Raw genomic sequence first — 17912 nt, forward strand, 5'->3', positions numbered from 1 at the left:
CATATCTGATAAAGAGTTAGTATCCAAAATCTATCAGGAACTTATGAAACTCAACATCCAAAAAACAAATCAGTAGAGAAATGGGCAGATGACACGAATAGACACTTTTCCAAAGAAGACATCCAGAAGGCTCACAGACATATGAAAAGATGCCCAACATCATTCATCATCAGGGAAATACAAATCAAAACCATAATGAGATACCACCTCACACCTGTCAGAATGGTTAAAATTAACACCTCAGTAAACAACAGATGTTGGCGAGAATACAGAGAAAGGTGAACCCTTTTGCACTCTTGGTGGGAATGCAAAGTGGTACAGCCACCCTGGAAAACAATGTGGAGTTTCTTCAAAAAATTAAAAATAGAATTATCCCATGACTCAGCAATTGCACAAAGGATACAAAAATGCCAATTCAAAGGTGCACATGTTCCCCAATATTTATAGCAGCACTATCAACAATAGCCAAATTATAGAAAGAGCCCATAAGTCCACTGGCTGATGAATGGTGTGTGTGTATATATACATACATATATATATACACACACACATCTTCTTTATATATATACACACACACACAATGTATACATACAATGTATACATACGATGTATACATACAATGCATACATACAATGTATACATACAATGTATATATACACACACACATACATACAATGGTTTACTACTTGGTAATTAAAAAGAATGAAATCCTTCTATTTGCAAAGATAGAGTGTATTATGCTAAATAAAATCAGGCAGAGAAAGACAAATATTGTATGATTTCACTCATACGTGGCATTTAAGAAACACAAAAGATGAACATAGGGGAAGGGAAGAAAAAATTAGATAAAAACAGAGATGGAAGCAAGCCATAAGAGACTCTTAAATACAGGGAACAGACTGGGGATTACTAGAGGGAAGGTAGGTGGGGGTTGTACTAAATGGGTAATGGACATTAAGGAGGGCACTTGTTGAGATGAGCACTAGTATAATATTTAAATGATGAATCACTGGGTTCTACTGCTGAAACCAATACTACCTGTATGTTAACTAAGTTGAATTTAAAAAAATAGAATAGACCTTGTTTTCAAGTGCACATGGAACATTCTCCACTACAGATCACTTAAAGTTGCAAAACAAACAACAAAACAAAAAACCCTCAATAAATTTAGTAAGATTGACATATCAAGCATTTTCCCACATACAGTAATATGAAACTAGAAATTAATTATAAGAAAAAGCTGGAAAAAAACACCAACACATGGAGGCTAAACAACATATTACTAAACAACCAATGGGCAAACCAAGAAACCACAGAGGAAATAAAAAATACATGGAGAAAAATTCTGGAAAATGACAACACATTGGTCTAAAATCTTTGGGATGGGGGTGCCTGGGTGGCTCAGTCAGTTAAGGGTCTGACTTTGGCTCAGGTCATGATCTCACAGTCCGTGAGTTCGAGTCCCACGTCGGCCTCTGTGTTGACAGCTCAGAGCCTGGAGCCTGTTTCAGATTCTGTGTTTCCCTCTCTCTTTGATCCTCCCCTGTTCATGCTCTGTGTCTCTCTGTCTCAAAAATAAATAAACGTTAAAAAATTTTTTTTTAAATCTTTGGGATGAAACTAAAGTGTGTGTATTTTTTTCTTTTTTGAATATAATTTATAGTCAAGTTAGCTAACATACAGTATATACAGTGCACTCTTCGGCTCAGGAGTAAATTTCTGTGATTCATTATTTACATACATCACCCAGTGTTCATCGCAACAAGTGCCCTCCTCAATGCCCACCACCCATTGTCCCAACCCCCCCCCCAAAACCCTATACCCATCAACACCCAGTTTGTTCTCTGTATTTAAGAGTCTCTAATGGTTTCCTCCCTTTCTGTTTATAACAATTTTTTTTCCTTGCCTTTCTCCATGATCTTCTGTTAAGTTTCTCAAACACTCAGTGATGAAAAATAATGAAATCTTGTCATTTGTAACAATGTGGATGGAACTGTAGGGTATTATGCTAAGTAAAATAAGTCAGAGAAAGACAGATATTGTATATTCTCACTCATATGTGGTATTTGAAAAACTTAACTGCATTGCTTCTAAGAGGTCAGTTCATAGCAATACAGCACAGCCTCAAATAAGAAAAATCTCAACTGAACAACTAACCTTACACATAAAGGAGGTAGAAAAAGGAGATAGAAAACCCAAACCAGTAGACGAATGGAAATAATAAAGATTAGAACAGAAGTAAATGACATAGACACTATAAAAGAATAGACCAGATCATGAAGCCAGGAGCATGCTCTTAGAAAAGAACAAAATTGGTAAAGCTTTAGCCAGATTAAAAAAAAAAAAAGCCTCAAAAACACAAAATCAGAAACGAAAGAGAAGAAATAACAACTGAAACCATAGAGGTACAAAGGATTATAAAACAATATTATGAAACATATATACCAAAAAAATTGAACAACCTAGAATAAATGCATAAATTCATAGAAAGATATAAATTATCAAAACTGAATCAGGAAGAAATAGAAAACTTGAATAGACCAATTACTAGCAATGAAATTGAATCAATAATCAAAAAACTCCCAACAAACAGAAGTCCAGGATTGAATAGCTTCACAGGAGAATTTTGCCAAACATTAAAAGCAGAGTTAATAACAATTCTTTTCAAATTATTGCAAAAAAAGAAGAGGAGGGAAAGCTTCCAAATTCATTCTAAGAGGCCTACATTACCCTTATATCAAAACCTGATAAAGACACTACAAAAAAAAAAAAAAAAGAATTATAGGTCATCTCTGAAGAACATGGATGCAAAAATCATCAACAAAATATTAGCAAACCAAATCCTACAATATATTTAAAAATTCATTCACCAATATCAAGTGGGATTTATTCCTGGGATACAAAGATGATTCACTATTTACAAATCAATCAATATGATACATCACATTAAGAAGAGAAAGGATAAAAACTATATTATCACTTCAATAGATGCAGAAAAAGCATTTGACAAAATACAACATCCAGTCGTGACAAAAACCCTCAACAAAGTAGGTTTAGAGGAAACCTACCTCAACATAATAAAGGCCATATATGAAAAACCCACAGCTGGCATCATACTCAATAGTGAAAAGTGAAAGATTTTCTTCTAATATCAGGAACAAGACAAGGATGTCCACTCTCACCACTTTTATTCAACACAGTACTGGGAGTCCTAGCTGTAGCAATCATACAAGAGAAAGGAATAAAAGGCATCCAAATTGGTAAGGAAGAAGTGAAACACTATTTTCAAATGACATGATAGTATATATAGAAGACTCTAAAGACTGGATCAAAGAAACTATGAGAAATTGTAAATGAATTCAGTCAGGTTTCAGGATACAAAATTAATATACAAAAATCTGCTACGTGTCTATACACTAATAATAAAGTAGAAGAAATAGAAATTAAGAAATCCCAATTTACAGTTACACCAAAAATAATAAAATACCTAGGAATAAACTTAAAAAGACCTATATTCTGAAAACTATAGAACATTTATGAAAGAAATTGAAGACAGCACAAATAAATGGAGAGATATTCTATGCTCATATATTGAAAGAACAAAAAGTGTTAAAATTTCTATTGTACCTAGAGCAAACTACAGATTTAATGCAACTCCTACCAAAATACCAATAGCATTTTTCACAGAACTAGCACAAACAATCCTAAAATTTGTATGAAACCACAAAAGACCTTGGATAGCCAAAACAATCTTGAAAAAGAAAAAACAAAGCTAGAGGTATTAGAATCCCAGAGTTCAGAATATACTACAAAGCTGTAGTAATTAAAACAGTATGATATTGGCATAAACACAGTCACATAGATCAATATAACAGGACTGAAAGCCCAGAAAGAAAACTTTGATTATATGGCCAATTAATTTATGAAAAGGAGGCAAAAATACACAATGGGGAAAAGACAGTCTCTTCAACAAATGGTGCTACATTCAAGAGAATGAAATGTCTGAAACGCTTTTTTACACCGTACCAAAAACAACAACAACAACCTCCAAATAGATAAAGCCCTAAATGTGACTCCCGAAGCCATAAAAATCTTAGAAGAGTAAACAGGCAGTTATGTCTCTGATAAGCTTTAGCAACATTCTCTAGATATGTCCCCTGAGGTAAAGGAAACAAAAGCAAAAATAAACTATTGGAACTAGACCAAAAAAAAATATTCTCCACAGAGAAGGAAACCATCAACAAAACTAGAACACAACCTATTAAATGGGAGGAGATATTTTCAAATGATATCTGATAAAGGGTTAGTATTCAAAATATATAAAGAATTTATCAACTTAACACCAGCAACAGATACTTCTCCAAAAAAGACAGATGTCCCACAGATACATGAAAAGATGCTCAATATCACTGATCATCAGGAAAATCCAAATCAAAAGTACAGTGAGGTATCACCTCGTATCTCACACCAGTGACAATGGCTAGAATCAAAGGGAGAAGACATAACAATTATTGGTGAGGATGTGGAGAAAAGGGAACCCGTGTGCATTTGTAGGAATTTAAATTAGTACAATACTGTGGAAAACAATATGAAGGTTCCTCAAAAAATTAAAAATAGATATATGATCAGTAATTCCACTACTGCATATTTACCCACCCCCAAATAAAAATACTACTTTGAAAAGATATATGTACCCCCTTGGTGTTTGTAGCATTATTTACAATAGGAAAGACATGAAAGCAACCCAAGTGACCAATGATTAATGAATGGATACAGAAGATGTGGTACATATATTCAGTGGAATAGACATAAAAAAAATAATGAGATCTTGCCATTTTTGACAACAAGGATGTTCCTAGAGAGTGTTATGCTGAGTACAGTAAGTCAGAGAAAGACAAATAGCATATGTTTTTATTTGTAGGTCAAATCTAAATATATCAAAACAAACAGAAAGACAGACTCAAATACAGAGAACAAAATGGTGGTTGCCAGAGAAGATGTGGGAGAGGGAGGTGCACGAAATAAAGAGTATTAAGAAGTACAAACCTCCAGTTATAAAATAGGTCATAGAAATAAAAAGTGTAGCTTGGGGAATATAGTCAATAGTATTTTAATAATGTTTTATTGTGGCAGATGGTGACTCCACTTATTGTTTTGAACACTGAGTAATGCACAGAATTGTTGAATCATTAAGATGTATACCTGAAACTCATATAACATTGTATGTTAATTATACATGAATTAATGAATGAAAGAATGACTAAAATTTGTGCTTTGAGTTTTATGAAGCCTTTCTTATACTGCACTAGAAAGGTATTCTCCTATACTACCATAATTTTTACCACTTAGACTCATCTCTTTCATCCTTTTGAGTTCGCATTGTATATGGTGTTAGGCAAGAGTCCACTCCTTTTTCCCCATCTTCATATGATGAGACTCCATATGATTTTCTTAACACAGCATACTAAACTATTTCTCCTTTCCCTAGTAACGTGTGCACAATTTCTCATGTAAAAAATTCTATATTTTTTGAGATTTATTCTTATTTGAACCAATATCTCAGGTAGATCCTGTTACTTTTTACATGTATATGGTCATATCATCCATCAATTAAAGTTTTTTTCTTTTCCTTTCTAATATTTATTGTCTTGCTTCTTCAAATATTATGTTATAGAGCAGTGTTAATAGGACAATTATCTATATTTCTTAAATAAATCCACCCAGACTTCATCTGTTAAGCTTTAATATTAGGTATAGGTTTTCTAACATAGCCTTAACCAAATAAAAAAAAAAAAAAGATGTGTTCCATCCTAATGTTCTGAGTTTATTTTTAATCATAAAGAGTCATCAAATTTCATCACATCGCTCTTTCTACTTATATTGAATAAACGTATGATATTTTTAGTTAAGTATTAGAATAAAATATATTCATAGGTTTTCAATGCTGAACCACCCTTGTATTCCTGAGATCAAATTTAATGATCTGGTTACATTTTAAATATGCCATTTGATATTTTATTTTGAAATTGTTCATCAGTGTTTATTAAACATAATGAGTTTATCACTTTCTTTGCATGCACTCTCCTAATCCATTTTAAAATCAAGATTATACTAGTTTCACTAACACGGCATACTTTTGTGATTTTAGAATTTATTTCAGCTTAACGTATTTTACTTTCTTAGAAAAATTGAAATACACATTGAGGAAAACAAAGATCTCATAATGTATTATGCTTTGGATTTTCATCTTTCTCATCAATATAGAAAATGTCATTATACCATTTATTTTGAGCAATTCTTTTTCATAACAATTTATATATTGCTTATGAAACTGATATTTAAGAAGAAATTTCATATTCATAACTTTCTTCTACACATTTTGCAACAAACTTTAAAAGAAAATTAAGGGGCGCCTGGGTGGCGCAGTCGGTTAAGCGTCCGACTTCAGCCAGGTCACGATCTCGCGGTCCGTGAGTTCGAGCCCCGCGTCAGGCTCTGGGCTGATGGCTCAGAGCCTGGAGCCTGTTTCCGATTCTGTGTCTCCCTCTCTCTCTGCCCCTCCCCCGTTCATGCTCTGTCTCTCTCTGTCCCAAAAATAAAATAAACGTTGAAAAAAAAATTTAAAAGAAAATTAATTTTTAAATGGGTATTTACTTAGATCTAGTGCTAAGACAATAATTACATGAGGTACTGAAAAGGCACTATAAGTGCACATGGACATCATTCCCCATACTAAAGCTACCAGTTGTATAAGAAAGCCCATTGCTTAAAGAAAAAAAAACAAAAAACAAAAAAACAAAAAACAAAAAACCTTAGGAGAAGTCAGGAATGCTTTCAAGCCAGTTCCTTAATAATTACTGTTTAAGTAGCATCTCAAATAAAAAGTTAAAGAATTAGAATTTTTCTATTTGTAAATTTCAAAGTCATATTTTATTTTTAAGGATCCTTTTATTACTGAATTATTTAGAATTAGCTAAAGCAAAAATAAAAGCAAAAGAACAAAACTAAAGAAAAGTAACTAAAGCAACTTCTTTCGCTAAAATAACTAAAGAAGCACATACCTACAGCTCAAGAGTAGACTTTTTGAAATCTTATAGCTTTAAGTTCATTTAAGTTGCCAAACTGAAGTATTCTTGGAAGGTATTTTCTTTCCCAGGAGGTTTTCAGAAGATCTCTTGGTCAACATTTTTAAATAAATAGCAGGCTACTTATCACAGGTTGCGTACAAACAGATGTTTCTGCATAGAAGTTCCATTAAGTAAGCAAGTATTTGTTGATTTTTGCTTCTCTATGTGATGCATGGTATTATGTACTGTAAATTCAATAATAAATAAGACAGACTTTTTGTTCTCATTAAACTCAGTGTGTACTATGGGAATCAGACAAGTAAAAAAACATTTAAACACGTGAAAAAAAGAGTACTTTTGACCACATTGTACAAGCTTATATTATTTCTAGTAGAATTGGAAAAATAGAGCAAAGGAGGGCATGCTTTTGTTCTTTAAGACCAAAGACTGGATGGGATGCCTGGGTGGCTCATTCGGTTAAGTATTCTACTTGTGATTACATGTCAAGTCATGATCTCATGGTACATGAATTTGAGTCCCACATGAGACTGTGCTGTCAGCACAGATTCTCACTCTCTCTCTGCCCCTCTCCACCCTCTCAAAATATATAAGCATAAAAAGACCACAGACTGGAAGTTGCAAATATAATTTTCACCACAAAATTTCATTACAGTATTATTGGTAAAAGTGAAATGTTAAAATTGATATGTATATTGTGGTACATTTATGTGACAGGTAGCTGTAAAAAAAAATCAATAAGCTGTTCCTAAATGTATCAGCATAGATAGTTCTCTAAAAAGTAATGAGCTTTAAAAATTGCAGAATCCCTACCAAACAACACTTAGGCTGCCTGGTTCTGGAACTAACATATGTAACCACACCATGGTATGGCATATTTTATACAATGTAGTATATAAGAGATTGATGGAGATATACATGGTGCTACAAATAGATAACAGGCATGTATAATAAATATACATAACGAGGAATCAGAAAGCTAATGCCAAATTCATAACAGAGATTTCCTCAGAAGCAAGAGGCAGAATAACTGGATTTGGGAGGGAAACAAAGAAGCCCAAAGCATATATACATGTTTTCTTCAATTTATGATGGAGTTATGTCCCAAAGAATCCACCATAAATTAAAATATTATCAATCAAAAGTGCCTTTAATACACTTAACCAACCACACATTTCAGGATAGCCTAGCCTACCTTAAATGTGCTCAGAATACTTAAAAATCTTACAGTTAGGCAAAATCACCTAACACAAAGCTTATTTTATACTAAAGTATTGAATGTCTCATGAAATTTGTTGAATAGTGTACTGAAAGTGGAAAACAGAACGGCTGTAGGGGTACAGAATGGTTGAATCAGTTGTTTACCCTTGTGGTCGTGTGGGGGAAGGAGCTGTGGCTCACAGCCACTGCCTAGCATCGATGAGAGAGGATCACAATATATATTGTTACTTCAAGAAGAGATCAAAATTCAAAACCTCAAGTATGGCTTCCACTGAATGCCTATCACTTTCACACCATCATAAAGTCAAGAAATTGTACACAAAACCATTGTGAGTTGGAGACAATCCGCATGTGATTTTCCATATAGAGGTAGGTAGGTGGTTGGGTGGGTACATGGTTGGGTAGGTAGATATTCATTCCTAGGTATGTTAGGCACAAGTATAAATTTAAGCTCACTTCAGGGAACAAATTATAGTTTTTTAAAAAAAATACAAACATTTCAAACAGACTTGACAATTTTTGGCCTATCCTTTCCTAGAAGGACATCTATATAAAAAGCCAACCTATAATCTGAAGACTGCCTGAGGAGCATGGAACAACAGCAAGGGGAATTGGATGATCGTAATTAACAATAATTATTACCAAGCTAGAAAATATCCATTTTATTAAAGTTGACATAAGGAGGCCTTCTTTTTGTGGGATGGGTAGAACAGACTCTTCAAAAAACTCCAAATCTCAAATTTAAACAGAAAAACATCAATTTGATTATATCAAAGCTGAGAATTTCTTATTAGTGTACACTGTGACAAAGATAAATAAAGATTACAGATTGTGAAAAATCTCTGCAGTGTCAAAAGGACTCAGAAACGCCATAATATAGACCAGAAAAATACAAAAACTCTGTTTTTAAAAATAGGCACAAGATACAAACAGGTAATTTATAAAAATCGTTACTCAAATAGTTAAAAAACTTATGAGAAGTTTCTTAAACTCATTACTAATTATTAAAGAAATATAATTAGAACATTGGCCTAGTTTCTAGATTATCTCATGTGTCTTTATGCAAGAGATCAATCACCTATGTCCACACTACAACATTTGAGTTCTTAGTTATGCTAAATTGAAGGACAAACATAGAACTTGGTGATTCAGCCAAGGTGAATGCTGTTCTCTGAGTGTGCAGCCAGCCTTTAGAAAACACACTCTATTTTGTTGTTCTAACTACAGTTACTTTGATTTTTCTCTTAAATCTACTTTCCATTTTTATTCCAATCACTATTTTTACATGATTCTTTAAAACCCCTTTGGAGAGAGAAAGTATGCTTCCACATTTAAATAATCAGAATTATACTGTGTCTAACAACCCTGAAATTCTTGGTTTTGGTTTCAGGCATTACTTCATCTAAAGAGAACTCAGATAAAAGACAAGTAGCATGAATATTAAAAAATAGGTCTTGATGAAGAAACTAAGACATGAAGAGACTCAGTAGTGCATCCAAGATTACAAAAATAATAGGCAGGAATGCCAGGATTTGAACTCAAGGGTTCTGACATCAGAGACCATGTTCTTGACCACATACTTAGAAGTGGAGTCATTGAAAGAGACTATAAATAGCTAAGTATCACAGTGCTTTTATAAAATGTGTTTTTTATTAATTGATTACCTTATCAACCCTACTCTTTGTCAGGCACAGCACTGAACACTGGGGCTACATTGCAGCCTAATGGGAAAGACAGGCCAAACAGGTATTACATTATTCTGTGCTTAATAAATTCAGCATAGTAAGTGCACTGGTGATAACATGTCATGGTATTATAAGAGCAGAGAGCAGGAATACCTAATATAGGTAGGAGAGATCCTAAAAGCTTTCTGAAGAAATGGCCAGATGAGCTAGAGTTAGTCATGAAGGGGGTTTGGGGAGGTAAAACAACTCCAAACAGGAAAAAAAATGCAGACAAAGTCATCATGGACTTTAGTGTGTTGAATCACAGAATGCAAAGTAGAAATGAGGTTAAAATAAGGAAAGATAGAGCTTAGACCTTGGAGGGCCTTTGGATAACGGCAGTGTTCAGACTTAATCCCATAAGTGAATGGGGAGTATAGAGTTATAGATAGGAGTCACATAAACACAGATGTATTTTATTTTATTTTATTTTTTAATTTTTTTTTCAATGTTTATTTATTTTTGGGACAGAGAGAGACAGAGCATGAACGGGGGAGGGGCAGAGAGAGAGGGAGACACAGAATCGGAAACATGCTCCAGGCTCTGAGCCATCAGCCCAGAGCCCGACGCGGGGCTCGAACTCACGGACCGCGAGATCGTGACCTGGCTGAAGTCGGACGCTTAACCGACTGCGCCACCCAGGCGCCCCAGAAACACAGATGTATTTTAAATAGTTTGGGTGGCAGGATGGAATCTGATATGAAGGTATGTTAGTCAAAATAAGCCAAGTTATGCTGTGGTAACAAATAAATCTCCAAATCTCAATGAGTTAATGTAGTAAATAATTATTTATTAAATATCCAAAGTCTGAAGCTGGCTGGATAGCCCTCCTCCACCTAATAGCTATACCATTTAGAATGGGTGTATATCAAGGTCACTGCAGCACAGAAGAGAGGGCTGGAGAATACTGCGAGGTATTTTTAAGTGTTGGGACTGGATGGGGTGTTCATCAATTTCTCCCCTATCTCATCATTCAGGACCCTGTGGCATGACCCAATACAACTCCAAGAGGCTTTAGGCAAGCAGTTGAGTGTCTACCACAGAATAGAGCACTCCTTTCACTCCTGTTTATAGTAGGCCAAATATACCTATAAATTATCATCATTTGGTTTGAGAAAAAATATTGTTTATTCACTTATTCAATTCACTCAAATGCTTTCCTGAGCACCTACTATGATCTATGCACTCACGTAAGTATCAGGGGGTTCAACACTGTTCTTGTGGGTAAACCCTTATTTGACTCTCCACTTACACAATGGTATGTGCGCAGGACAGAGTAAGTGGGGTGGAAGGTGTAATATGAGCCAGATTCTATGCCTTATAGGCAATTTTAAGGACTTCAAATTAGACTGAAATGAAGGGACTTTATAACATTCTGTGCAACAGAAGGACATGGTCTGATTTACTTTTTAAAACAATCATTCTTACTGTTTTATTGAGAATAGAGGATGGTAGGATGCAACCACTGTTCTCTATTAGGAAATTATATAGTAATGCAAATGAGCAATGATGGTGGCTCAGATCAGGATGGAAGGATGGAGTTGGTAAAAAGTGGTCAGATTCAGGGCTCCTGTGTGGCTCAGTTAAGTGTCTAACTTCAGCTCATGTCATGATCTCATGGTTCATGGGTTCGAGACCCCCATCTGGCTCTGTGCTGACAGTGCAGAGCCTGGAGCCTGCTTCACATTCTCTGTCTGTCTGTCTGTCTGTCTGTCTCTCTCTGTCCCTCCCCTGCTCAAGCTCTTTTTCTCTCTCTCTCAAAAAGTAAATAAACATTAAAAAAAAAAGTGGTCAGATTCTGGAAATACTGTGAAGATAAGGTATTTAGTTTTGAAGATAAAGTCATCAGAATTTTAGGACAATTTAGACATGTGGTATGAGAAAAAAAGGTCTTGAGCTCACGGGAGAAGACCATTCCAATCAACTAAGGGGAGATAAACCTTAATCATTAAAACTTTTCCAAGATGGCTTCAGAAGGGCTCTAGAGAATATTATTTTCCTAAATTACTCAGATCCAATAGGTACTTCCTTTAGAATTTCAAATGATAACAATGCTTATGGAAAAGTCTTTTTCTTTGATGGAAAACATAGCTCCAAATTTTCTACTTCTCTACATTGATAAGATTTCTTATAAATTTTATCTATATAGATCTCTTCACCAAAAAGAATAACTACACAGTTGGAAAACTATGTAAATGTCTTTGTTTTTAAAGCCAGGTTAGCAAATATTAAGCCATGTTAGATTCATCTTGAGGTGACACTTCATTTACTATTTGTTAGGAGCATGTTTGCTTTATGGGAACCGCCCATATCTCTGTATCTCTTAGGAAAATAAAACTGTTTATGCTATTTGTGAGTTATTATTATTAGTAATATAGTAAGTAGAAAGACACTAAATAAGACATTTTGGTGATATGATTCATCCACTGGGTATAAATTAGTAGAATAGCATGTCATATTTAAGTTCAATTTTGATGAAGGCAGGAAAGAGGGGAAAAACATTATAGACAAATAGAACAGGATACATAAATGCATGGATATGAAAGAGGATGGACAATTCATGAAAATAATAGAATTTAGGGATCATAAGAGGGGACAGTGTGTGTGAAGTTTCAAGGAATAAGAAATTGAAGCTGGGGAGGTTTGGTAAATTGATTATGAAGTTATGTATGGATAACATACCTGGTGTAACAAAAAGTTTCAATTTTACCTTTTAGTTAAAATAAATACAATGAAGTTGAAAATGTAAAAGTATTGAAGGGCCTTATGGGAGAAAGATGGTAGAAAATAGACAAAAAGAAGCTATGAGAAAGCCACCCAATGGAAGAACATAGTGAGAGACAATTTAATCTTTAAAAATCCCAGAGAACTAAGTTTTTAAACTAGAACACTTCTAGCAGGAATAATAAAGTTATGAACAATTATGTGGTTATACATTATTTTCTTATACAATGACAAACTCCAGCTTTAATTTTTTTCTCCTACTAGGCTAAGGACACCAGAAAGTTTTAATACTATAAGAAGCTCAGCCTGAAACCTAAAATGAAAGAGTCCCACTTTTCTCATTCAATATAATTATCTAGAATTTGCCCCACTCAAGTAACCAAGAAGGTCCAGAGTGATTGCACAATTTCCAGTATCTAGTGGAGTGCCTACTTTCTTCAGGAAAGTGGACAGTAGACACATATTAAAAAGTCATCTCCAAACACCAGTTTTATAGAAGTGATAGCAATGCATAAATCATAGTATGCATGATGCCTAGTATGAGGAAAACTTCAACACAACAAAAAGATACATCACATATAAAGAGGGAAGTAATATATATTAAATCACATAACCAACAAAGGATTAGTATCCAGAATATATTTTAGAATTTTTTTTTTTACAAATTAATAAGTAAAAGACAAGCCCACAGAAAAATCAACAGAGGATCAATAGCTAATTCACAGATAATAAAACTGAAGCATTCATTGAGCATATGTGAAAATATGCTCAAACTGTCTACTATTAGTGTTTATCTCTGAAGGAAGAGAAAGGGAGGAGAATTCACTTTGGAAAAAGCACAAAGGGAGATGCTGCTTTCTGCAGGTGTAATATTCATTTAATGCCTTTAGACAATAAAGAACAGAGCAAATATTACTAAATGTTAACATTTGGTCATCTAGGTGGTAAGTGTATATATGTTTGGTGTGCTTTCTATATTTTCTTTTGTATTTTTGAAATATTCCTTAACAGTTAATTTACATATAGGATGATTTTACCGTCCTGTTATATGTTTCCCCATCTATCACTTTTATTAGGTAAAGTGATAAGGGAGGAAGTTATGTGTTAGAGGAAGAACATAAGAGGTGAGTTGGAATCCTAAATTCTAGTCCCAAATCTGCCACTTGACCACTGCGTGACCTTGAGCAAATCACTTAATTGTTGTGAAACTGATTCGTCATCTGAGAAGCCTAAAACATAGTATCTACCTTTATTACATAAGGTTGTTTTAAGGAGTGAATTATTTCATGTAAATGAAAGTGATGTTCATATGTGAAGAAAAGATTAAGAATTCTCAAAACCCACAGTTAATGTGAAATTAAGTGAACATATATTCTCATTTAGTGTCATTCTAGACATATAGAAACAGACATTAGAAACAAAGGAGACATACATCTTTTCTTACCGGATCAATTAGTTGGGAATAGAGTTCATGGCAATTGTCAAAAATATACTTGTATGTAGAATCCAGGCATGCCCTAACACAGTCCTTCACCACCATGCTGGCCTTTGGGGGACTTTGCAGCTCCAGAACCTGAGAGACAAATTATTTTCTTAAAGTCAAAAAATATAACATTGTAATCCAGTATCAACAACTCAAATAATGTTCAATAAATGTTTTTAGTTGATATTTCTACATTCAGGAAAAAAGGTTTATTTTAAAACCTTTTAAAACCATTTTAGTGTAAATGTTTAATTTTCTCATATGACGATGCAGTGAAAATGATCATAGTTGTAAATATTCAAATAGAAACACGTAAAGGACCAATCACAACATTATTCATCCATTCATTCTTTTCAATCATTCAACATTTATCACCTACTGTGTGCATGACAATAGGATACCCCAGTGAACAAAGGAAGAAAAATCCCTTTCCTCATGGAGCTAAATTCTAGCAGATAATAAAAGAAATCAGTAAAATATATTCCATGATGGTGCACATTGAAAAGTAAAATAAAGCAGAGGAGATAGAAAACGTTTCAGCAGAATAGAACTAACAAAGAGGATGCAACACTAGATGAATTCAGAGAAGTAAAAGGATGGAGCCAGGGGAAAAATCTATATACAGACTATTTTAAGAACCTTAACTTTGAGTAAGGTGGGAAGGAATCAGACTCTTGCAGCAGAAGGGCCAAGTGATGTAACTCAACTGTCATTTAAAAGGCTTAAGAAAAAAGAATGAATGAACACAACAAACAAACAAACGGCTCCCTTAGGCTGCTTTAAGGCAGGCTATGGAAAATGTAGAAAGACCAGGGATGAGAACACTATAGTAATTTAGTCAATATAGTGCTTGGACTATGGTGTTAAGCTAGGAGCTGTTTAATTTGGGAAGGAAGAGCTAACAGGATCTGCTCAATGATTGGATAATTGGTGTGAGAGAAAGAGAGGAGTTAGGACCCCATGGTTCTAGCATGATAACTGATACAATGAAGGTAGGTTAACTAGACAAATAAAGCTGTACACAGGTGATGAAGAGTTCGGTTTCAGGCAGGTTAAGATTGAGAAGGTTGTTACGCATGGAAGTAGACATTTGTGTATGAGTCTGGACTTACGCATGGAAGTAGACATTTGTGTATGAGTCTGGACTCATGGAGATGCCTGGGGCTAGAGATACAAATTTAGAAATTATTAGCTTAAATAAGAATTCAAAGGAACAGGACTAGATGAGTATGGATACAAAAGAGAAGAAGTCCAAAAATTAACCCTGGATAATGGTGTTAGAATGATTGAACATGTAGTATGCAAAAAAAAAAAAAAAAAAGTTATCTTTGACCCATACCTCATAACATTAAAAACAACAACAACAACAAAAAAACTTTCAAAATAAAACACAGGACTAAACATACAAGATAAAATAAAACTTTTAGAAGAAACAGGAAAATCTCTTTGCGACCTTGCTTTAGCCCAGAGCACTATCTATAAATCAAAAATTGCTAAAGTAGACTTCATCCAAATTAAACCCTTTTGCTGTACAAAAGGTACTGTTAGAGAATGAAAAGAAAAAGTACAGACAGGGAGAAACTCCTAGCAAATAAAGCACCTGACAAAAGACTTGTATCTAGACTATATAAAGAACTCTTTTTTTTCCCCTAAGTTTTTAAAATTTATTTTTAGTAATCTCTTTGCCTAAATTGGAGCTGGAGCTCATGACCCCGAAATCAATAGCCACATACTCTTCCAACTGAGCCCGCCAAGGGTCCCAAAGAACTCTTGATACTAAAACAAAACAAAACAAACTAATAAAAAATGGGCAAATATTTCAATAGATTGTTCCTAAAAGAAAAATTCAGATAACAAATCAGCCCAAGAAATGATGACCAACATTATCAATAATAAATAAAATTAAGATGTAATATGATACAGTTTCACTCCTATTAGAATGGCTAACAAAATAGTAATATTTAAAACCACGGAAAATACCAAGAGCTTTACCACAAGATATAGCGCAATTAGGATTCTCAGACATAGCTGCTAAGAAGGCAAACCCAGGAACCTCACTCCAAGGAAAGTGAAAGCTTATGTTTACACTAATAATTTCTACATAAATATTTTTTAACAGTTTTATTAACAACCCAAATGCCTGTAGTACATGCATAACCAAGAATGGCTACTCAGTAAATGGCTACTCAGAATGGCTACCTGCATAACCAAGAATGGCTACTCAATAAAAAGGAATGAACTGTTGATAACACTCAACAAGATGGATGAACAGCCAATGTGTCATGCTATATAGCGTATTATTTCATCCACAGGATATTCTGGAAAAAGTAAGCCTATAAGGAAACAGCAATGGATGGGTAGTTGCCAAGGGGTGGGAGAGGCAGTGAGTATTAAAAAGCAGCAAGAGGGAATTCTGGAGGATTATGGGACCGTTTCATTGGTTAATTGCCGTGGTGGTGACACAACTACACGTTTGTCAAAAAGAATCGATCTGTACACCAGAGGAATGAATTTGACTGCGTGTAATGAGAAAAAAAGAAAACGGGAGGAGGAAATTTGTTCAAAAGATACTGAAAGAATAGAGATGGGCAAGAAAACATAATGAAGCTGATTCTAAGGTGTTTTGGTATTAAAGGACAGGGGGAATTCGGGTGTTGTAGATGGAGAAGAAAGTGGAGTCCATCTTTGAGGAGAGCAGGAGCCACTGCAGCACCAAGGCTTTAGTGTTCAGAAGGGCATGAAATCAATTGCACAGCTGGAAGAGATGGCCTTTTCTAGGAGAAGAGACAGCTAATCAATAGTAATAAAGGAAGGAAGAGTATATGGACACAGATGCAGGTAAGTAGATAGATGGGGTGGGTGGGAGGAGCATGTGGTCTGAGCTTGAGGAAGCTCTCCAGCATTTGCTCCCATTTTTTTCAGTGCAGTGTGAAGCAAGGTCATCGGCTGGTAGTGAGGATGGAGGAGGAGGTGCTGGAAGTTTGAGATTTTGTTTCTAAACACATCAAGGCTGGTGACTGAGAAATGGCAGATACGTAGCACTTGTGCAGGCACCCCCTACCCTCACTCCCATGTCCCCCCTGCCTCAGTGTTAATGGCACCCATCGCCTGTCAATAAAGTAACTTCTCCTCGTGAGCCTGGTTGGAAGCTCACTATCCTTCCCTATACACTGTTCCAACAGCTGCTGCCAGAGGATAAGAATGGATATAAATTCTATTTATCCCAGTCACCCAATTACACTGTGATTTGAAGCCAAATGAATTTTCTTTGGACTTGAAAAACTCTAAATGACTGCTGATATGGCATGGTTTTGTTTTCTGTCTCTCATATAGTACCATTTTTAGTGCTTCTAGTGAAAACAATCATGAGCAACTGAAAATTGTTTTGCTTTTTTCTGTAGAGGAATTTTCTGAATAAACATCATAAAACTCTTTCAGAGAGCAAAATTTTTTAGCCCATAGCCTGACAAATAGTTTTAGGAAACACTTGACATGAATAGTCTTGATAGCCAAATTATGAGTGCAAAGAACTTGATGTTAAAGCAGAGATCTACCTAAAAAGAAATGCCTGCATAGTTTTGTAGATAGTTAACTATACAAAAGGATTCAACAATCAAATATATCCCTATGTAGACATTTCCAGGGCTGAAAATGGAAGTTGTCACAACTGGGGCA

The 17912-nt window shown here is 34.7% G+C and overlaps 1 protein-coding gene across 2 annotated transcripts in view; it reads right to left on the reverse strand.

Moving 5' to 3' along the window:
* The window catches only part of UNC13C (unc-13 homolog C), a 585929-nt gene that overhangs the window by 256768 nt on the left and 311249 nt on the right, over window positions 1-17912 (reverse strand). For both annotated transcript variants that reach the window (XM_047074451.1, XM_047074449.1), the window contains one exon: window positions 14199-14327. In XM_047074451.1, coding sequence (XP_046930407.1) covers window positions 14199-14327 — 129 coding nt within the window. The remainder of the gene's footprint in view (window positions 1-14198; window positions 14328-17912) is intronic.

The sequence above is a fragment of the Lynx rufus genome, unplaced genomic scaffold (genome assembly GCF_022079265.1).
Source record: "Lynx rufus isolate CCGP_SWC_20201006 ecotype Redwood Valley unplaced genomic scaffold, mLynRuf1.p SCAF_13, whole genome shotgun sequence".
In the NCBI taxonomy this organism is placed as follows: domain Eukaryota; kingdom Metazoa; phylum Chordata; class Mammalia; order Carnivora; family Felidae; genus Lynx; species Lynx rufus.